Consider the following 22,045-nt stretch of genomic DNA (forward strand, 5'->3'; position numbering starts at 1 on the left):
GGGGGGTGGATTGTGAGATCCCACATCGATTGGAGAGAGCAACGAGTGTTAGTGAGGACGTTGAACCACGAAGGGGGTGGACACTGGGTGGTGTGGTACCAAGGATGCTGGGCCCCGAAGGGAATGGATTGTAAGATCCCACATCGGTTGGAGAGAGGAAAGAGTGTCGGTGAGGATGTTGGACCCTAAATGAGGTGGATTGTGAGACCCCACATCAATTGGAGAGCGGAACAAAACATTGTTTATAAGGGTGTGAAACTCTCCTCCAACATGTTTTAAAAATTTTGAGGGAAAGCCGAAACAGGACAATATCTGCTATCTGTGGGCTTGAGCTGTTACACCGACCTTATCCATTGAACGTTACGATTTCTTTGGCAAACTATTATATTCTACCAATCTTTTTCGAACATTTTCTCGAATATCATAGACTTTTCAAACGTTGCCACGTCGAGGACCTTGAATTCCTTTGATAAGATGTTAGCCCAATCAATAGTACACACCTCTAGAACCTAGGATAGGTAAGGTTTAAAAAAGTAGGATCGAAAGCTTTTCACTCACTTACAAACCCACCATACACGCGTATAATTGTTTCACCACTTTTTTCTATACTTACACGGACATTAACCTCAATGTCCTTGTCTTGAAAGGGTAGTGGGTACCCTAAATGTCATAGAAAGACTTATACTTTGATCGATCGAGTACTTTCGATTGTGGTTTAGTCTATTTTTTGTTCATATTTTAGTCCGTGTACTTTCAAAACTATCACTTACCGTTTCTTAAATTCTTAAAAAGTTGTAACGACCCATGTCTAGGATTCAAAATCTGAATTTGACACCTGATCGCCCCGACATTCTCTTGTGACAGAGCCACGTTACTTACTACACGTTTCTAATAGTGAAGACTATCTCCACTGGCCGATCCGAGGTCTTTGTGCGCTTTCAAAACCCATCACTTATTGTTTCTTAAATTCCTAAAAACTTGTAACGACTCATGTCTAGGATTCAAAATCTGGATTCAGCACCTGATCGCCCTAACATTCCCTCGTGATATGGTCACGTTACTTACTCCTCATTTCGAAGAGTGAAGACTATCTCCACAGATCGACATGAGTTTTTTGTGCACTTTCAAAACCCATCACTTATTGTTTCTTAAATTCTTAAAAAGTTGTAACGACCCATGTCTAGGATTCGAAATCTAGATTTGACACATGATTGCCCCGACATTCTCTTGTGACAAAACCACGTTACTTACTACTCGTTTAAGAGTGAATGCTATCTCCACTGGCCGATCCGAGGTCTTTGTGCACTTTCAAAACCCATCACTTATTGTTTCTTAAATTCTTAAAAAACGGTAACGACCCATGTCTAGGATTCAAAATCTGGATTCGGCACCTGATCATCCTAACATTCCCTCGTGATATGGTCACGTTACTTACTCCTCATTTCTAAGAGTGGAGACTATCTCCATAGACCGACACAAGTTCTTTGTGCACTTTCAAAACCCATCACTTATTGTTTCTTAAATTCTTAAAAAACTGTAACGACCCATGTCTAGGATTCAAAATATGGATTCGACACCTGATCCCCCCGACATTCCCTAGTGACATGGTCACGTTACTTACTCCTTGTTTCTAAGAGTGAAGACTATCTCTATAGACCGACACGAGTTCTTGTGCACTTTCAAAACCATCACTTATTGTTTCTTAAACTCTTAAAAAATTGTAACGACCCATGTCTAGGATTCAAAATTTGGATTCGACACCTGATCGCCTCGACATTCCCTCGTGACACAGTCACGTTACTTACTCCTCATTTCTAATAGTGAAGACTATTTCCATAGACCGACACGAGTTGTTTGTGCACTTCAAAACCATCACTTATTGTTTCTTAAACTCTTAAAAAATTGTAACGACCGATGTCTAGGATCCAAATTCTGGACTCGGCACTTGATGGCCCTGACATTCCCTCGTCACAGGGTCACGTTCCTTACTTCTCGCTTCTAAGAGTGAAGACTATTCCCACGGACCAAAGTCCACTTTCAGTTTTAGCCCAACGAATTGGGCCACAAGTTTTAGCCCAACGAGCCCTCTAACTCTAAATGGGCTGGGAATCAGGAGATTAGAGGCCCAAAGTCCACTTTCAGTTTCTTCTTCTTCAAGCTCAAGAAAACCTCCACGACGGAGCACTGTGAAATTCTCAAAATTAAGAGTGTTTGTCCCGCCGGATTTCGTGGTTTTTTCTACGACAATGGAATTTTTTCTCGAAGAAGGAAAGCAAGTTCATGGCAAGAGCTCCACTCTGATTCTGGTTCGTTCTTTTCTGAGCTTCTTCTTCTTTTCATCGTTTTGCCTTTCTATCCATTAATCAATCTAGCAGAAGATTTTTGCATCGCATTAGCTTCGAGTGGTTTGAATGTTTATGAAATTCCTAGAAAATAGGAAGGAAAATGGAAATCTAATTCGGCTAGCTATTGATTGTTCATGGTTGATTGTGTTAAGACAAATAGTTAATCATCTGCCACTGTTGTGATTTGATGAGTTTTTTAGTTTGTATTCCTCTTAACACGACGAGAAATTTTGTTGTGTTTCTACAATAAGTTGTTACTTGCAGGCATTGCCCATTCATGGAAGGGCATTTGTTCATGTAATTTGGTCCTACCATCCCTTTAGCCCAGCCCTTTCCTGTCAAACTTGACCAGAAGACTTATATGGTCTGGAATAATCATGTCATGGTCTTGAAAAATGTGATAAACAGAACTCACTCGAGCTGATTCTGAAGAACAGCCTGAGCAATGATGAGTATCATGTGTATGGTTTATATACAGGACCTCGTAGCCAGCATTTATTTCCTCGCCTAGGTAGCTAGCTACTAACAAAACCAATTTCCTTTTTTGCCTTATCTTGCATAATCATTTACAATTGGAGGCCTAATAGATGATGGCATGTACAGAAGGTGCCATTTCAGTATTGTGGATTTTCGACTGGAACTGAAATATGGATGATTTGTTGAGAGAATAAGAATTAACTATACCACCTTTCAACTATTGAGCTAAGGAACAGCTACACAGTTCTCGAAGGGCAGCATGCCTAGCATATCTAGGCAGAAGCAATGACATAGCAAATGAATTGGAGGCAATTGGTGAAACTTTTACTACTACAGGCCATCTAAGATATCTTGAAAGTTTTGACAAGCAATTTTTTGGATGCATAAGTAGCCCACATATAAGTTATTCATTTGGATTGGAGAATAAAAATTTGGAGTTAAGTTGCAGCTTGCTGGAACCAAATTGATGAGCTTTCTAATATAAAGGTCCAGAAAGTTCAATTGAACATTCTCCAGAAAATAGAAGCACAGTTGAACATTCTCCAGGAAACAGAAACTCAAAGAAATGTTAGATTTGTAGAAAACTAGGGCAGCCAGTACTATTCTACTACGATCACGTTTATCTTAACGATCAGCCTCGGAATCATTATATTTATGCCTATTTTACCCATTTTAAGTCGTGCACACTACAGATTGTTTGTATGTTATGGACCCAGCTGTCTCCTCAATTCATAAAGAAAAAAACTGGGTAGTGGGCATTCCTTAACACTCAAGCTTCCCCCATCGTGGTGCTAACAAGGTTGATGTTGGAAACTGTATCTTTATAATGTTGGCAATGCTCAACTCCCAACTCCCCTTTAACAATCTATCTTTGTAACTCATTTGGGAGTTTACAGAATTTTTTTTAGTGTTAGTTTAACCATCTTTGTATTTGAGTGTTTTCTTTGTTAGGGAACTTCCACCAAGAGAGTCTTGACGATGACCTCTATTCCACCTAACTCCACCAATATGAATAAAGTGCTTCCTTATGGCCTAGTGGACCTCGTCGCAATACATTTCTAGTCAAGTTTTTTATGTAAATTTGTGGCAATGCCACCAGAATATTCATCATAACTTATAAATAATCAAACTTTTGAGTCAATATACCAATGACTCTTTGAATTCGAAATTCTTTGAATTTGAGTTTCGTTAAAACATGTTGTGCTTGCTCGTTCAATGTATTTTCTAAATTTGAGAAAGTGGCTATCGTTTTGTTTTTAAACTAATTGTGTAATTTATTTTGGTTATTGATTCATTCAGCCAGCATTGTCAATTGGGAATGTGGGGCAGTTAGCAGTGGATCTGTTGGTTTCCACAATGAAGGCAACAAGAATTGGTTATTTGGATGACCCTTTTGTTCTGCCTTGTATTGGTAATAATGCTTATGAGCCATTTCCCCATGGGGAGCTTGCCCTCCCTCTTGAAGGTCTGTCTTGCTTGGTAGTAATTTATTTTAAAAATTTCTTGAAGTGGTATTGAAATTTGTAATATAAACACTAGCTTTGTCATATCGATTTCTTCTGTCTTCTGGTAACTCGAGTTTATGCATTAACTTTTTTTTCATGTTAAATTGGTTTTCAGTTTATGAATCAACATCTAATGCATTGACCCTTGTCCAGCAAAGGTCACCTGTTATCAAGGCAAGTTTCAACACCCCAGTCGTATTTACATATTTTATCACAATTGGCCATGTACTTTTGCTTACTCGTTCTTTTCACCAATTGTGTGTAAAAAGTATATAATGCCTGAACTTATAAAGAGGTATCTAGTTCCTTCTGGTTAATTTCTGCAGAAATTCATAAAATAAGTATTGTACTGTATCTTGAGTAATGTTTGTATCATCTCAAAGTATAAATTTACCTTTAGAAGGCGGTTCCAGTATCGCCAGGCCAATTAAGACTTCAGAGAGTGAACATAGCAAGTGAGATAAACTAGTCTAGTGTTATCCCTTTTTTGTTATCTCGAGGAGATGATAATACTGCTCTTCAGTTTGTGAACTTCTTTTCTTTGCTTTGATGGCATCAATAATTAGTATTTTTAAATCAAATTCTGATTTGTTCAAGCAGGGGAAAATGGTCGATTTTGCAAAGAACTTGGCTGATTTTATTGCCACTTATGGGAAGATGCATGTTGTTCTGCTTTCTAGCTTAGATTTTGGAAGGTGGCAACAAATTGATACGTCAAGGTATTTTATTTGGTACCTCTTTTAACATTTCCAGTCGCAGAATCTTATTTAGTCACATAAGGCAATGAAGCGATTATTTCAAGAACTGAAGCAACTCCCACCATAAATATCTAAGCCTTGTCTTATAGGGCTATAAATTAGTTCGGATGGATGGTTTGCCAAAACTATTATCTTCCCGAAGTTACTTGTAAAATACTTGAATTTCTTTGCTTGTTCTTTGCATACAACAAGCTTGACCAATTAGCTGTCGTTCCATGGTTATTAATTTGGCCTTTTGATGCATATCAGTGGCTCGCAGATTCATTATCTTTCTAGCACTAATGATGACGGAACCGATGACAAGTGTGAACAAATGGGATGGAGAAGGCTGCAGGAATACGACCCACAGCAGCGACAATGGCAATATCTTAGCACGTTAACTGAAGCCAAGGCTACCCCGGAGGATGACCTGCCTTTTGATGAGGAGTTGGAGGAGGGAGACTACCTCCCAAGTCTACCATTTGCCTCTCTCTTCACTTTTTTGAAGGTACAACCTTGAAACAACATCATCATCAGACGTTAGACATGAAATATTTCTTCAAAATTTTCTAATGCCAGTTATGTTTGTTGTGGTGTCAAGGCCAAAGGTGTGAAGGTCACCTGCTTATTTTGTTATTGTTCAGAAGGAGACAACATACCTGATGCTTTCAATTTGGCTGAGGCAACAGGCAAACTTCTGGGTCTGAGTCCTGGTAATCTCATGGCTTCACCTGCCTTGTTTTTAAAACTGATATATCATTAGTCGGCACGAGTCATCTTTACATATATTGTGAGATCTCACATCGGTTGGGGAGAAGAACAAAACACCCTTTATAAGGGTGTAGAAACCTATCCCTAGCAGACATGTTTTAAAACTGTGAGACTGACGACAGTACGTAACTGGCCAAAACGGACAATATCTGCTAGCGGTGGGCTTGAGCTATTATATACATATCATTAAGGTCCATCTCTTGTGTTTTCTTTCCAACATAACTGATGTGGTGGCATTAACTTTCTACCCGCTTATTACATTATACGTAATCATTTTGTAATTTTGAAAACTATGGTTTGCACTGATCAACCGGTTATAGCTCAAATAGTTTAGACATAAACTCTTGGCAAAGAGGTCAGACGTTCGAATTACCCTAACACAGATGTTGTTGAGTTAAAAAAAGTGATTTGTGAAGTATTCCTTGTTATCTCTCTTTATCCCTTTTGAACATACTTTCCTAAACAGCGTGCTTTCTGGAAGCTTTGTTTCTGTGTTTCAAACATAACAAGAAGGGTTTTGTGGAATCTTAACTACATCTCTTCTGATTTTCTATTCAGGTGGCGAAGGCATTCAATGGCAAGTCCCGTTTTCTTGGAAGTCTGTTTATGGACCACCGCCAGATCTGTCCATCTTCTAGACAAGGATGGGAAGAATGAATCAAAAGTGCTATGAGAATGAATCACAAGTGCCAGTTGAAGAAATTGATCTGTAAAGAAGAAATGAAAGGACCTCTCAACCATAACAGGTGAATGCTTCTCCCTTTTTGGTTAACTGTTCTACTTCAATCCATTTGAAATCAGAAATTTTCTGTCTTGGAGTCGTATATTCATACACTAATTGCAGTTCTAAACGTATTTTAGATAAAATATTGATGAAATCTGTACTTTCTTAGCCACTTAATTGTTACAAATATATGTACTTCTAAACTTGTTATCGATCCAACTTCTTTGACTCTTTCTGTGCGAAATGTTCATGTAACCTATCGGGAATTGGGGAGGGAGCAGGGAGAAATTTCTTTTCGTTAGCTAAATAGGACTGAAGACGGGAATAGTATGTTAGAAATGGTAAGGACATGTTAGATCCACGATTGAAGTTCAAGAACTTGAAATTTTAGGTACTTATTAAAAACTGTCTTTATTTCTTTTTCAAGAACCTTTTAGATTCATTCATGTATAAATTTTTTTGTCCTATCAATTTAATGACCAAGGGTGCTCACAAGTTGAGCAACGAAATTCTCGGGTTGTTTTTAGAGTTTAGAGCTATATCGGGAATCATTTTAGTATGGTCTAGTCTTTCCAATGTCTCCTTTCTTCCCGCCAACGGAACACCCTCTTTTTTTACTCGACTTGGTCCAATCGTCCTACACGACTGACGTGCTTCTGGGGAATACAACCCTTAGCACAACAAACACTCCAAGAGGCTGCACGAACTTCTTCTCTTTCTCTCCTGCTGATTCCAAACTCCCGGCCGACTAAAAAAATGGAACAAACGCTTTAGGAAAAGAGCTATTACCTTATTATCAGAGAATAGAAAGTATTAGTTCGGTGATTATTACTATTATTTTATTTCTTTTGTTAAGTTTAAATACAAATTGCCACAATAAAGTCAAATGTGATTTAAACTATATATTAAAAAGCAAAAATATAATATTCATTAAGAAATTAAAAATGTAGAAAATTACATTATTTGGTTTTTAAAATTGATAGTTTTGGATTTGGAAATCTTTATTGCCTTTTGAAAACAGTATTATAATTTATTTATTTATTAAACATATAATATTATAATTTCACTTTCAAACGTGCCATTTTCAATATTTAAAAAATCCTTTGCATTTCTTATTATAATCTCCTTGGGCCTGCTGCAAAATAATAATTATTATTTGGCCTAATATTACAAAAAATAATAATAATTAGGAATAATTGTAAATGTGACTTTTCTCCCAAAAATATAAAAATATAAAAATAAAAAATGTTTATTAATATGATAATCTTAATCAAAATCTTTACTTTAAATTAATTTTGTTTCATTATTTAAAAAAAAATATCATATTTAACGTTTCTTCTTATCTGTAAATGAATTTAATTTGGACATACATTTATGATTTATGTCACTCGTAATCTTCAAAATCAGTTAATTTGAACATATTTCAATGGTAATTATAAATTATTTAAATCTTTCGATAAAATGGATTTTTAGTAATGATTTTCTTAGCCTAATGCAACGGCTAAAAACCGCTACAACATCTATAACAATAGTCTTATAATTATTGGTAAGACAGTGTTGAGAGGATAAGTATGTTATGTGATGCTCGAGTAAATGAGTATATCAATGAACCAATACCATATTCGAGTGAAAGTAATATTGAAGATCAAAACGTAATTTGTTTGGCCCAGACAAATTCTATGTTGAGTGAAAACAAAACATGCTAGAAAAAACCCGTGTTAGTTTGTGGGACAATTTTATATACGTAACGTGGTCATGTCATAGGCAATGCAGAGGAAAGCTTGTTCGGGTGTGTTTAAAGAACTCGTAAATCAAAGAATTTGATCAATCCATCCTAGTTTGTATAGATTGAGTTGAGTTATCAAATAGAATTTTACTGTGAGATTTCATATCGGTTGAAGAGGGGAACGAAATATTTCTTATAAGGGTGTGGAAACCTCTCCCTAACATATGTGTTTTAAGACTGTGAATGTAACGACGATGCATAACGGGCTAAAGTAGATAATATATGTTAACGGTGTGCTTGGACTGTTACAAATGGTATTAGTGCTAGACATCGGGCGGTGTTCTAGCGAGGACACTGGGCCTCCAAGGGGATGGATTATGAGATCCCACATCGGTTGGAGAGGGGAACGAAACATTCCTTATAAGGATGTGGAAACCTCACTTTAACAGACGCGTTTTAAAACTGTGAAGCTAACGGCAATACATAATGGACTAAATCGGACAATATATGCTAGCGGTGTACTTGGACTGTTACAAATGATATTAGAACCAGACATCGGGTGATGTGTCAGCAAGGACACTGGGCATCCAAGGGGGTGGATTATGAGATCCCACATCGGTTGGAGAGAGGAATGAAACATCCCTTGTAAGGGTTCTCGTTACTCACTGAAACTTTTGAAATTGATCCACGACGATGGGATTATCCTTTTTGCCGAAGCCGAGAGTGAGAGAGAGCGTGAACGAGAAAATCATTTGGTAATTGAAAAAAATAAGAAAAGAAAGAAGTTTAATTTTCAACCAATAAAATTCATTCTCCCTCTAACCTTAACTCAACGACCCGTCCAAGCAACGAAAATTGACCCTAATTATTTTAACGTGCTAAATGTTGGAACATTGTAAACCTAGTCCACGATATAATTTATCCTTATTTGAATCTCGGAACATTGTAAAACAATTCAATTCAAACACGAATGATATTCATATAAAGTTATGACACGTTAAGTACACTCTTGACATTTTATGTCGGTGGCTTGTTCAACAACAAATGCACTCCCCATGTCGCCTTAGTACCATATTTTAAAAAAATATTCATGAATTTTATAAAGTATCGTTAAAAAAATTTGAAGATAATTTACGAGGTGTTGATAGACAATTTTCATCCATATATTGACCGTTAAAATTTTTAAATCTTTTTTTTATAAAGATAAAAGAGCGAGTTGAATTAAAATTATTCTTACGGTTACCAAAATCACTTTAAGTGATTCTGAAGTAATCGAGAAAGTTTCATTATTTCATTATGATCCCTAAACTTTCAAAATATATCGTTTTAGTCCCTAAACTTTTTAAAAAATGGTCGATATCAAAAGCTCGAGAACTAAAATAAAAAATTTAAAATGAGATTATTTCGGTATGAACGTAATAATTCAATCGATAATTATCTGAAATAAATAAAATAAAAATTAAAAATATTTAAACATGCTTCATCCATTCAAGCCCTCAACTTTCCACTCCAAGCTTTCCCTTTAACTAAAAAGAATGACTTCATCTTCTTCCTCAGAGCATCCACCGGCTCCCCTGTCTCTGAAACCCATCCCCGGCGGCTATGGCCTCCCCTTCTTTGGACCCATCAAATCTCGCTATGATTACTTCTACTTTCAGGGGAGAGAAAAGTTCTTCCGATCTCGAATGGCCCAATACGGCTCCACCGTGTTCCGAACCAACATGCCGCCGGGCCCCTTCATCTCCTCCGATTCCAGAGTCGTCGTCCTCCTCGACGCCCGGAGCTTTCCGATCCTTTTCGACACTACTAAGGTTGAGAAACGGAATGTTCTCGACGGAACTTACATGCCCTCCGTCTCCTTCACCGGCGGAATTCGCACCTGCGCTTTTTTAGACCCGTCGGAAACAGAGCACTCTGTTCTCAAACGTCACTTCCTTAAATTCCTCGCCTCTCTATCAAGTTTATGCAAAACTGTACCTCACACTATTGAGGACATATTCTATTTATATTGGCAAAAGATTAACTAATAGATCCGATTTCATAGGAAACTAACGAAGTAAGCCTATTCTTATGGCATGACTAACTTCAAGCTATTCTAATGGATTGACCAATTCTAACAGTCCCCTTCAATCCCAACAAGTCTTGTACATGTTGAGATTGTTACAATGTGTAGTAAAAGGAGTTTTAGACAGTGGTTTTGTCAGGATATCAGCTACTTGATCACTTGATGAAATGAACCGAACTTCCATTGCTTTACGTGCTACTTGTTCTCGAACAAAATGAAAATCAACTTCAATATGTTTCGTTCTAGCATGAAATACTGGATTTGAAGTTAAATATGTAGCTCCGAGGTTGTCACACCAGAGGCGAGGAGCCTTTGATTGATACACGCCCAGTTCCTTCAGTAATGACTTGATCCAAATCATTTCTGCAGTAAGATTCGCAATGGCCTTGTATTCTGCTTCGGTGCTTGATCTTGACACTGTAGCCTGTTTTCTGGAACTCCATGAGATTAGATTTGCTCCAAGAAATACAGCAAAGCCGCTAGTTGAACGTCGATCATCGGGACAACCAGCCCAATCAGCATCAGAAAACCCCGACAACATCATGGTTGATTTCTGAATTTTCACTCCTAATGCTAGTGTGCCTTTAACATAACGAAGAATTCTCTTCACAGCACCCCAATGAGCATCAGTAGGTGTATGAAGATATTGACACACTTTATTGACAGCAAATGCCAAATCAGGCCTAGTCATTGTCAAATATTGTAGTGCTCCCACTGTACTTCTGTATTTGAATTGTTCTTCAGCTGATAAGGGTATTCCTTGTTCTCTGAATAATTTTTCAGCAGAACCCATTGGTGTAGACATAGGTTTGCATTTTTCCATGTTTACTCTTTTCAACAAATCTAAGGCATATCGTCTCTGTGACAGTATGATACCATCTCGTGTTTTCTTGACTTCAATACCCAGAAAATACTCAAGACCACCCAAATCTTTTACTGCAAAATCTATTTTCAATTTCTGAATCAACCTTTCGGTTGCTTGATCAGAGGAGCTCACAATAATTATATCATCAACATAGATGAGCATATAGATAGTTATCTCTCTGTTTTTGAGAATAAAAAGAGATGAATCAGCTACTGAAGCCTTGAAGCCTAACTCAATAAGTTTTCCAGTCAACCTTGAATGCCAAGCTTTTGGGGCTTGTTTCAGGCCATAAAGGGCTTTCTTGAGCTTGCATATGTAATTCTTTGGTTTGGCTGAGTCTTGAAATCCTGGTGGTTGTCGCATGTACACTTCCTCTTTCAGAATTCCATGCAAAAATGCATTTTGGATATCAACTTGTCTCATATTCCAGCCCTTGGTTACTGCTAGCGAAAGAATGACCCTGATTGTTGACGGTTTGATCACAGGGCTAAAAGTATCAGTGTAATCAACACCAAATCTTTGCTTGAATCCTTTGGCAACTAATCTTGCTTTTAATCTTTCAACTGACCCATCTGCTTTTCTTTTCACTTTATACACCCATTTACTATCAATGAGATTTATTCCAGGTTTGGGTGGAACTAGATCCCAAGTGGCATTTCGTTTTAGCGCTGAGAGCTCATCATTCATTGCTCCTCTCCATCTTGGATGTTGCATGGCTTCCTGCAGGTTTCGAGGTTCAGTAGCAGTCTCTATGATCGGAGTTGTGATAGTTACAGCGCTTGCGAATTTTCTTGAGGTTTCTGAATATCTGATAGTTCCATCAGTGAATTGTTTAGCTTGTACAATGTTATTTCTCAACCTTGTTCGCATTGGATGTTGACTAGCTGCTTCAGTTGGTTGATCAGACACATGTTCATGAGTTTGGTTTTGAGCATTGATCGAACTGCTCTCAGCTTCATATTCTGCAATTTCCTCTGAACTTCTTGTATTATCTGCAGAAGATAAGCTGACACCAGACAAGTTGTCACTAGCAATATTATCAGTTTGACCATCATTCATATGGGAATTACTAACAACTGGTTCAATATCTGTAAGAGCATTTTCAGTGTAAAAACTAGCAAGTTTGGCTAAGGCTGGAAGTAGAACAGGATGATGTGGATTTGTGGTTTTGTTTGGTGGCTTAGATTCTTCAAAAGGAAAAATATTTTCATCGAAAACCACGTCTCTAGAGATGTAAATACGTCCTGTACTTCTATTTAAGCATTTATATCCCTTATGAGAAGAACTATAACCCAAGAATATACATCTAGTAGTTCTGAAACTCAGTTTCTTGTTGTTGTAAGGCCTTAAATTAGGCCAGCAAGCACAGCCAAACACCCTAAGCATGGAGTAGTCTGGACTTTTACCAAACAATTTATGAAGTGGTGTGTCTTGTTGTATGGTTCGGCTGGGCATTCTATTTATAAGAAAGCAAGCTGTGTTGAAAGCTTCATCCCAGTAGGATAGAGGCATGTTGGCTTGAGCGAGTAAAGCAAGGCCAGTTTCTACAATGTGTCTGTGTTTTCTTTCGACTAACCCATTCTGCTGGTGTGTGTGAGGACAGGAGATATGATGTTCAATGCCTGTGGATTTGAAATAATTGTGTAACCGATGGTATTCACCCCCCCAATCTGATTGGACGGAGCGAATTTTGGTATTTAGCATAGTTTCAACATGTTTTTGAAATTGAAGGAACACAGACTCAACATCAGATTTGCATCTCAGAAAGTAAATCCAAACATAACGACTAAAATCATCAACAAAGGAAACATAATATTTGGAATTATTTACTGACGCAATGGATGGACCCCATACATCAGTGTGAATTAATTGAAGGGGTGCTGTAGATACATGCTGAGAAGAACCAAATGGCAATTGATGTGCTTTCCCTAATTGACAAGCATTACAAATTGAGGAAGAGGGAATATTAGTATCTATAGCTAAATTATTATCTTGTAGAATTCTAATGGTAATTGGAGATGCAGGGTGCCCTAGCCTTCTGTGCCATTGTTCTTTCGAAAGTTTGGCTGTCAGCAAGGCTTGACTGAAATTATGCGGTAGAACGTATAGGCCATTCTTACATCTACCGTGGAGCAGGAGTTTCTTCGTGACTCGGTCCTTAACCAAAAAATAGTTTGGGTGAAATTCTACAACAGCATTATTATCAGATGCTAGTCTTTGTACTGAAATTAGGTGCTTATTGATTTTAGGAACATATAGGATATGTTTCAGAACAAGAGATGAACCAGAAATTAATGAATTCCCAATATGAGAGATAGACAAACCTGCGCCATTTGCAACCTGAATTTGGTCGGTGCCAGTGTAGCGTTCTCTGGTGGTAAGCCTCTCTAGGTCATTGGTGATATGATCTGTGGCTCCAGTGTCAACATACCAGTTTGTGTCACTAGTGTATCCACTTGTTGCCAAAGCTGCTTGTTTGAGATTATTTTCGGCTTGATATGCCTGATCAAATCTGTGCCAGCATTGCAAAGCATCGTGATTGGGCTTACCACAAATCTGACAGACAATGCCTGAGCTGCTTTGTGTCTTTGATGGTTGACGTCCAGGATTGTTCACAGTACGCCTTGATTGTCCATGACCACTATTTAACTGACGACTACGACCGCGACTACCTCGACCTCCATTGGCACCTCCACGAATGGATATCCTATTGACATTGTTAGCAGATGAAAGTTGCTCAAATGTACCCTTACGCAAGTGCCGCATCTCATAGCTCAGCATGTGAGCATACACGTCGCTGACAGTGTATACATCTGTTCTGGTTGTAATGCTTGTGACTAGAGGATCATAATCTGGACCAAGTCCTTGCAGCATGTAGGCGATGAGTTCTTCATCCTCTATTCGCTTGCCAATGGCAGCAAGTGTATCACCAAGATGTTTTACTTTACGAAAGTAGTCAGCAATTGTCATGTCCTTTTTCTGGATAGTAGAGAGTTCCATACGGATCTGCATTGCTCTTGCTCGAGATGTGGAAGCAAATTGTCGCTCCAGCGTAATCCAGGCTTCTCGTGCAGTGGTGATTCCAACCATCGTGCTGAGAACCTCCTCAGTGACTGATGAGTTGATGAGGCTGAGTACCAGCTGGTCCTGGGGGTACCAGACTGTGAACTCAGGGTTGATGATAATTTTGCGATTCCCTGTTTCTTCACTTGGTTCAACGGCGATCGTCTGGCTTGGTGCAGGCATGGATCCATCCACAAAACCAACAAGGTTTTGGCTACGCAAGTAGGGAAGGATTTGGGTAGACCACAGTAGATAATTTTCTTGTGTAAGCTTAACACTAATCACCTGACTGATCGACGGAGAAGACATTGTGTTGTTTGGGATTGACATGTCTAACAGCAGAGGCTATGGATCTCGTGGATCTTATTTCGGCTCTGATACCATATCAAGTTTATGCAAAACTGTACCTCACACTATTGAGGACATATTCTATTTATATTGGCAAAAGATTAACTAATAGATCCGATTTCATAGGAAACTAACGAAGTAAGCCTATTCTTATGGCATGACTAACTTCAAGCTATTCTAATGGATTGACCAATTCTAACACTCTCGTCACGACAAATTCATCCCTCTGTTTCGAAACTCTGTGTCGGAGATGTTTAGTAAGCTGGAAAAGGAATTGGAAAAGAATAACGCTGCAGATTTCAACTCTGTTTCCGATGCGGCGTCGTTTGACTTCATTTTCCGGTTGCTCTCCGATGGAAAACCCGATGAGAAACTCGGCTCCGATGGACACAGTTTGGTTGATCGATGGCTTATTATGCAGCTCGCTCCATTAGCCACTCTGGGTTTGCCCAAATTCCTCAGCTGCTTTGAAGATCTCATCATCCATACCTTCCCTCTGCCATTCGCGCTCGTCAAGAACGCTTACAGGTAACAAAAACAGAGCAAAATCAATGAAATAAGAACACTATTTCTTAGCTTTATATTACTAGAAATCATCCAAAATCGAGATCAGAAAATGGGTTTCTTTTACAGGAAGCTTTACGATGCATTTTACGACTCGTCGGAGACATTTCTAAACGAAGCCGAAAAACAGGGGATAAACAGAGAGAAAGCATGTCACAATTTAGTGTTCTTGGCCGGATTCAACGCATACGCCGGAATGAAAGTGTTGTTACCAATTATACTAAACTGGGTCGGATCCGCCGGTAAGGAGCTTCACCGGAAACTCGCCGGCGAAATTAGAGCCGCCGTGAAGGAAAACAGAGGACTAACATTCACCGCCATAGAGAACATGAGTTTACTGAAATCCGTCGTGTACGAGGTTCTGAGAATCGACCCGCCGGTGCCGTACCAGTACGCGAAGGCGAAACAGGACATTATAATCGAGAGCCATGATTCGGCTTTCGAGATCAAGAAAGGGGAGATGATTTTTGGGTATCAGCCGATCGCCACTAGAGATCCGAAGGTGTTTGAGAAGCCGGAGGAGTTTATCGGCGACAGGTTCGTCGGAGAGGAAGGGGAGAAGCTTTTGAAGTATGTTTACTGGTCAAATGGCCGGGAGACGGAGGAGCCCACGACGGAGAATAAGCAGTGTCCGGCGAGGGATCTGGTGGTGCTGGTGTCCAGAGTAGTTTTGGCGGAGCTTTTCCTCCGTTACGACACGTTCGCCGTCGAGGGAACTCAGTCGTCGTTGGGTTGGTCCGTTAAGGTGAAATCGTTGACCAAAGCCTAATCGCCGTCAACGATTGCACCGGGTTTCTGTGTACCTGAGCGCACTGGATTGTATTGAAATTTTAATTATTATTTTATAAACTTTGCTTTTGTTTGGTTTAATTTTTATAATAAATAAGTAAAGTTTAAGTTTATCTTCATCTTCTTCTATTTATTTATTATTATTTTAATTTAATAAAATTGGTTTAGATTATGATAAGCTCTCGTTCGAATGTATCTCAATTCATTCATGTACCTCTCGTTTACTCGAGCATCACAAATTCAAAGGACAGTTAAAATATAAAAACTAAAATGAAATAATATTTTAACAAATATTTTTTTTGTACGTCTTCTTTCTTCCGCCTCTCGTTCTCCAGGGTCTACGACGGTTTAGCAAGAAAATGGCGCTCGATGCCATGATAAGTAGTGGTGATGGTGGTCGGTGGTAGTCGATAACTCAATAGTGAAGGATAGGACAACTGAAAAAATTATAGTAACAAGCTAACACATATTCCTTTTGTTCATGAGAGATCCGAGGGGAAGGAAACAAAACATTGCTTATAAGGGTGTGGAAACCTCTCCCTAGTAGACGCGTCTTAAAACCGTGAGGTTGACGGCGATACGTAATGAGTCAAAGCCGACAATATCCTTTAATTGTGGGCTTGGGTTGTTATAAATTGATACGTGGAAATCACTACAAGGGGAGTAAGATTCGGATTACCTTGTTGATCGAATATCTCAATGCAAGAACATTGTTCGAGTCGAATCACTCCACAAGCAAGATCGATCATGTCTAGCTTGAATGATTCTTGTTGATCAAATATCTAAATGCAAGAACACTTGATTGATATTCGAATCACTCCATAAGCAAGATTGATCATGTCGAACTTGAATGATTCTACATGCAATCTAAACTACATAGAATTGCAAACAAATGCTTCCTTTACTGTATTTTTTAACTCTACTTACAAATACAACATACGAAACTATTAAAGACATTCCAAGAGTTGTAACTGTAATTCTAATTGTAACGTAGAGTAAATAAAAAGTCTTAAAATACATTAATGAAATACAATAACTCTAAATTACTCGTAATCCACCCAAAATTTATAACATGAAACTCCATTCTTCTTAAATATCTTTTGATAATTTCAATAATATTTTCTTTCCATCTTCATTGGACTATATTGTATGATTGATGTCTCTTGGTTCATATCATAAATGGTATCAGAGCCAGACACCGGACATTGTGCTAGCGAGAACGTTGGACCCCCAAAGTAATATTTAAGGGGTCTATGTTACGGACAATGTCTGCTACTGTAACAACCTAAAATAATGATAATATGTATTTATTTGTTGTGTGTTTGGTGATGATGATGATAATAATAATAATTATTATTATTATNAAAAAAAAAAAAAAAAAAAAAAAAAAAAAAAAAAAAAAAAAATATCGAAACGAAGCAGCTGCGTCAAGCAGCTGCTGTAAAGGGGGATGAGGGGCGGCGGACGCGTAGGCTGGAGGCGTGGGATGGATGAGTGGATTGTTAGAGGGTATGGAAGCGTATTAGGGCCTGGATTAGGTTTTAAAAAGGAAGAAAAACGAAGAAGAGTGATTAGCGAAAAACCCAGAAAACAGAGGAGGAAATTTTTGAGAATTCGAGTTTTGGTTGCTTAAAATTGGACATCAATCGAGGGTAAAGGAAGAGGGGTTGTTGCTGAGGAATCATTGAGGAAGGGGATACGGCCACGAGCTGAATCGGACGGTGATTCGAAGGTAACGAAAAACCCATATCACCGAACCTTTAAATCTCGATATCTTGGTTCATATTGTATAATGAGTTATGAAATAGGGCTTGTTAGAATCGTAATAAGGAGATCTATAAATTTGTAGAAGGAATCAGGATGAAATTCGAATCGTAGAAGGAGGATATGGCTTCGGGATATAGTAGGTATTAATAGAAAAGATGGGAAAATTTCAGAAAACGCAAGGAAGAAGAAGGAGCGCGTGCACTACACGCAGGCGCGTGAGGGGCCGCGACTGGGTGTGCGACTGGGCGTGCTCCTGGCGCGTGGGACAGACACACCGAGGATGTGAGGGCGCGTGAGGGCGCGTGAAGCATCATTTTGGGTTCCCGGTTTGTCCCGTTCGATTTGTTTTGACCTGTTCTACCTAGATTGACCTATACTTACCTTGAAAATGGTGAAATATAGGTCTAATCGGAAGGAATTGTGTTGAAATACCCTATTAAATGTACAATCAAGAGAGAAAGGGATTCGAAACCAGGTAAGTAGCGTATCGACCTTTGAACTAGTTCTTAACTTGTTTTACAACATGTGAGTATGTTGTTTACCTGATTAAGAGCTTAATATGTTATGATGAGCTTTGATGATATTGAGTGTTTATTGTATATTGTGACTGCTTGCCTGTGATGTAAGCATGATATAAATGATTGTCAGAATGTTCTATGTGTTGAACATGATACATGTATGAAAGCATGCAGTAACTGTGAGTATGTTATGCATGTTAATGGAAAGGTTATGACTCTAGATATGCTTATTGGTTGTTGAGCTATGGCTTATTTATATGAGTATGATAGTCTACTAATTCCCGCGGAGTTCCTGGCCAACGCGCTGTGTGCTAAGTCAGGGAGCATGAGTACTCCTGACCGTTGGTATATGAGATAAACAGGCCGCCAGAGCAATTAGTAGACGGGCCGTATTTGACCGAGAGCGAGTCTTACATACGAGTCCGAAAATTCTAGATAAGCATATCGAAGGAGAGTCAGTAACCTAGCTGGAGGTAGCTGAGATACCTCATTAACGAACAGATGACCCTAACAAGAGAACTAGGAGTCAGTGATGAATAAAGCTTAAAAACACCTGGAAAGATTAGTTATGAACCCGTGAATGATAAGTTAGCTACTTACTGAGTAATCTAATTACTCATCAAAATTATTATAACTTTTCTTTCCAGATTTAGATGATGCAGGCCAACCGAGGAAGAGACCAGCGGGCTAGAGACTACTGGGAATCCATGTCTGGGTCTGTTTATGTAATTATGGTTTCGTTGTCGAGAATCTACTTCGGTTGTTTTAAGTTTAAATAGCACTCGTTTTAAATGTTTTACTTGATGTTTTTGGAAATATTTTTTTTGAAATTTATCATTGGTTGTCGGAGTTTATTATCGAGGTCAGTAGTAACTCCTGCGAATCGCGTTGACGATGAGCGGGGTGTTACAGCTACCGAGAGATTAATTTTTAAAAAATAAGAAAAAAAAAATTATTATAGGAAATTTATTTTAATCTACTTTTAAAAAAATATAATATTTATTGTATTAGATCAAGAAATTAATTAATCCAACTTTTTTAAAAATTAATCCCCACATGGTTTAGCGCTAATGGATAGGCACTTCTTAATTTAATATGTAATTAGTGTTTAATTATTTAATATTTTGATTAATTGTTTAATTAACACGAAACAACACGTTATATTTAAACATTATTTTATTATTAAACTAATAATATTTTTTAATTTGAGAAATATTTTAGCTTCCATAATTAATAAATTTAATAATTATCTCCCAATATTTGTTTAGGTGTGTTAATTAATATATTCATAAATTATAGTATAAAATATGTTTATTCATATGACTCGGATCATCTGGATTATCTTAGAGTCATGTGGTTCGGTTTTGTTTTTGTTTAGTTTGGCTTGAATGTTTAAAAAAATCGAAATTTGAGTTCGATTCACTTGTTGGAGTTTTTTTTTTGGCTAGGTTAACCCGATCACCCCGAAAATATAACTCAACTCAGCTCGATCCTATTTTTGTTGCATAGGTTAATGATGAGTTGTAACTCGTGAATATTTGATATTTGAGTGTTACGAGATTTTAGTTATTAACGTGAATATATTGTAGATAAATAGGATTTTACCCGACCCAAAAATAGATGGTTGGATTAGGTTGAGTTGTGAACTCTATTTAGGTCATTCGGGTCACCAATCCAATAACTCGAAATTTCAAGTTACTGTAGAATATATGTCTAAAACAGTACTAGATTTGAATTTTCGTTGAAATTTGCGAGTTTCGAAAGATTTAGTTAAATTATATAAAATACCATTCAATTTCGTATTTCGTTTCGATCGACCCATGAACGTTCCAAACTTTCATTCATATTCTTAAACGTGTGAGTAATATCTCTAAATTTTCAAAATTACATTAATACCCTTAATTGTACAAAGTAATGACTTAAATAACACGTTTGGATTTTTGTCACTGAATTGAAAAAAACGTTCATTATTAAGAGAGTTATCGTTGTCAATTTATAAAAGGTTTACTCGAGAATCTAATAGCTTTTGAGATAATTGTTTTAAGAAATGTTTAAAAGTCGGTCGAATAGACATCAAATTCTCTGAAAAAAAAACGTCGATTTCAACCCGAACCTAAAGATAGGTAGAACTTAGAAGTCACTTTCAAAGAAATTTCAAAGACCAATTTTCTTTTCATTTATACGAACAAACCAAACAAATCTCTTTTTGCAATCAATACATGACATTCGGTGATTTTCAATGAAGAAAATTCGTTCAAGTAATTGTTTCTCGAACTCCTGTATAATTTGACAATTCAAAGGTAACCAATATAAGATGATTGGATATGATCGAAACGACTAAAATCATAAAAAAAAAATAAAAAATGAAAAATATTGGAAAAAACTAGTAATAAAATAAAAGATGACTCGTAATAATTTATATGCTTAAAGAAATATATAAATGCTTAAATGTATCTGGTTCTTACAAGCATATAGTATAGACGTTGGATCAACCTAACCCGATTTGTACCGTTTGAGTTAGATTATGAACTTATCGAATTAGATTGAATTTAAATAAGAAAAAATTTATGAATTGGATTGTTAATTGATTTTCCTAAAACTAAATTGGGTGGAACGGAATTAACCCAAATTTATAATAAATTTTTTTAAAAAAAATATTTGATTACCATGCAATTATATATAAATATTTTTTAATTTAATTTCATAATTTTTTTTATTTATTCTCTTGTAATTCTTAAAAAATAATTTCTAACTATTTGAATATTAAATTATAAATTTAAATTAAAACATTTGAAAATAAATAAAATAGATGTAATCAGTTGAGCGTCGTGTTAATAACGTGAATTCAAGTATATAAAACTTGAACAAGAAATAAATAGCTTACTAATATTGCGAATTGGCCTATTAGCTCAGTTGGTTAGAGCGTCGTGCTAATAACGCGAAGGTCGCAGGTTCGAAACCTGCATGGGCCAAAGCTTTTTTCCAATAATTTTAGTTATTTTCTTTTAGTTAATTTGGTGTGTAGATTGATTGAACAATAAGCGCTCGTGGCCTAATGGATAAGGCGCTTGACTTCTAATCAAGCGATTGTGGGTTCGAGTCCCACCGGGCGTGATTATTTTTGTAGTCTTTCTGACATGAATACTTAATATATTTAATTAACTAATTTTGACTTACAAACAACAAGCGCTCGTGGCCTAATGGATAAGGCGCTTGACTTCTAATCAAGCGATTGTGGGTTCGAGTCCCACCGGGCGTGATCAATTAATTTTTTTTGTCTTAAATTATGGACATTATATTCAATGTATATTTAACTTTCAATGGTTAATTTGTATTTTTAACTTAGATTTTTTTGTATGTTTTATTCTCACGTACATATTTTTAAGAGGTTATTCAAATTTGAGTTACCGAAAAGTAGATACACGTAGTTGGTAGAAGTAATAACTTTAATTTTCATAAGTCTTTTTCGATCATCTTATCTTCTTAATCACTCTCACTCGGGTGTGGTGTTGGTTCATTCGTGTATGTCTAGTTTATTAAAATATCACGTTAAACAAGTGTTTATAGCCTAATGGATAAGACGTCTAACTTTTAACAAGACGATTGTAGATTTAAGTTCTATTGGGCGTGACCGATTTTTATTTTACTTAATATACATGTCTTATTCTCACTTATATGCTCATGCAAGTTTCTCAATCATCTTATCTTCACATAATTACTATAATTCGAGTGTGGTCTCGGTTCATTCATGTATGCCTACTTTAATATAGTATCATGTGAA

At 37.2% G+C, this 22,045-nt stretch overlaps 2 protein-coding genes, 1 long non-coding RNA gene and 4 other non-coding genes across 8 annotated transcripts; 6 read left to right on the top strand and 1 right to left on the bottom strand.

Annotated features, from left to right (window-relative positions):
- Nucleotides 1-2,167: 2,167 nt before the first annotated feature.
- On the top strand, nt 2,168-6,785 carry LOC111811189 (proteasome assembly chaperone 2). The gene is made up of 7 exons (XM_023697945.1): nt 2,168-2,306; nt 4,122-4,287; nt 4,443-4,501; nt 4,928-5,046; nt 5,335-5,572; nt 5,666-5,777; nt 6,394-6,785. The coding sequence occupies exons 1-7, from the start codon at nt 2,247-2,249 to the stop codon at nt 6,471-6,473; spliced, it is 834 nt and encodes a 277-aa protein (XP_023553713.1). The 5' UTR covers nt 2,168-2,246; the 3' UTR covers nt 6,474-6,785.
- A 3,016-nt stretch (nt 6,786-9,801) lies between these two features.
- Nucleotides 9,802-15,999, top strand: LOC111811562 (allene oxide synthase 3-like). Its single transcript, XM_023698469.1, has 3 exons — nt 9,802-10,233; nt 14,828-15,154; nt 15,260-15,999. Exons 1-3 carry the CDS (start codon nt 9,821-9,823, stop codon nt 15,957-15,959), a joined length of 1,440 nt encoding a protein of 479 aa, XP_023554237.1. The 5' UTR covers nt 9,802-9,820; the 3' UTR covers nt 15,960-15,999.
- Nucleotides 13,984-14,119, bottom strand: LOC111776531. Its single transcript, XR_002812265.1, has one exon. It is a non-coding gene; the product is annotated as a small nucleolar RNA Z247 (small nucleolar RNA).
- Nucleotides 16,000-17,385: 1,386 nt separating the features above from the next.
- On the top strand, nt 17,386-19,121 carry LOC111811611. 2 transcript variants are annotated; one of them, XR_002817572.1, is made up of 3 exons: nt 17,386-18,072; nt 18,149-18,221; nt 18,912-19,121. It is a non-coding gene; the product is annotated as an uncharacterized LOC111811611 (long non-coding RNA). The 2 variants fall into 2 exon arrangements; XR_002817573.1 differs by lacking the exon at nt 18,912-19,121 and having other exon boundaries at nt 17,386-17,711; nt 17,917-18,072; nt 18,149-18,806.
- Nucleotides 19,122-21,162: 2,041 nt separating this feature from the next.
- Nucleotides 21,163-21,236, top strand: TRNAI-AAU. Its single transcript has one exon. It is a non-coding gene; the product is annotated as a tRNA-Ile (tRNA).
- A 69-nt stretch (nt 21,237-21,305) lies between these two features.
- On the top strand, nt 21,306-21,378 carry TRNAR-UCU. The gene has a single exon. It is a non-coding gene; the product is annotated as a tRNA-Arg (tRNA).
- A 72-nt stretch (nt 21,379-21,450) lies between these two features.
- On the top strand, nt 21,451-21,523 carry TRNAR-UCU. The gene has a single exon. It is a non-coding gene; the product is annotated as a tRNA-Arg (tRNA).
- The last annotated feature ends 522 nt before the right edge of the window (nt 21,524-22,045 follow it).

This window comes from Cucurbita pepo, chromosome LG15 (genome assembly GCF_002806865.2).
Source record: "Cucurbita pepo subsp. pepo cultivar mu-cu-16 chromosome LG15, ASM280686v2, whole genome shotgun sequence".
Taxonomy (NCBI): Eukaryota; Viridiplantae; Streptophyta; class Magnoliopsida; order Cucurbitales; family Cucurbitaceae; genus Cucurbita; species Cucurbita pepo.

Coding starts and splice junctions, on each gene's coding strand:
- LOC111811189 (XM_023697945.1), top strand. CDS start 2,247: ATGGAATTTTTTCTCGAAGAAGGAAAGCAAGTTCATGGCAAGAGCTCC. Junction 5,573..5,665: donor CTCTCTTCACTTTTTTGAAG/GTACAACCTTGA, acceptor TGTGGTGTCAAG/GCCAAAGGTGTGAAGGTCAC. Junction 5,778..6,393: donor ACTTCTGGGTCTGAGTCCTG/GTAATCTCATGG, acceptor TTTTCTATTCAG/GTGGCGAAGGCATTCAATGG.
- LOC111811562 (XM_023698469.1), top strand. CDS start 9,821: ATGACTTCATCTTCTTCCTCAGAGCATCCACCGGCTCCCCTGTCTCTG. Junction 10,234..14,827: donor CACTTCCTTAAATTCCTCGC/CTCTCTATCAAG, acceptor CCAATTCTAACA/CTCTCGTCACGACAAATTCA. Junction 15,155..15,259: donor CTCGTCAAGAACGCTTACAG/GTAACAAAAACA, acceptor TTTCTTTTACAG/GAAGCTTTACGATGCATTTT.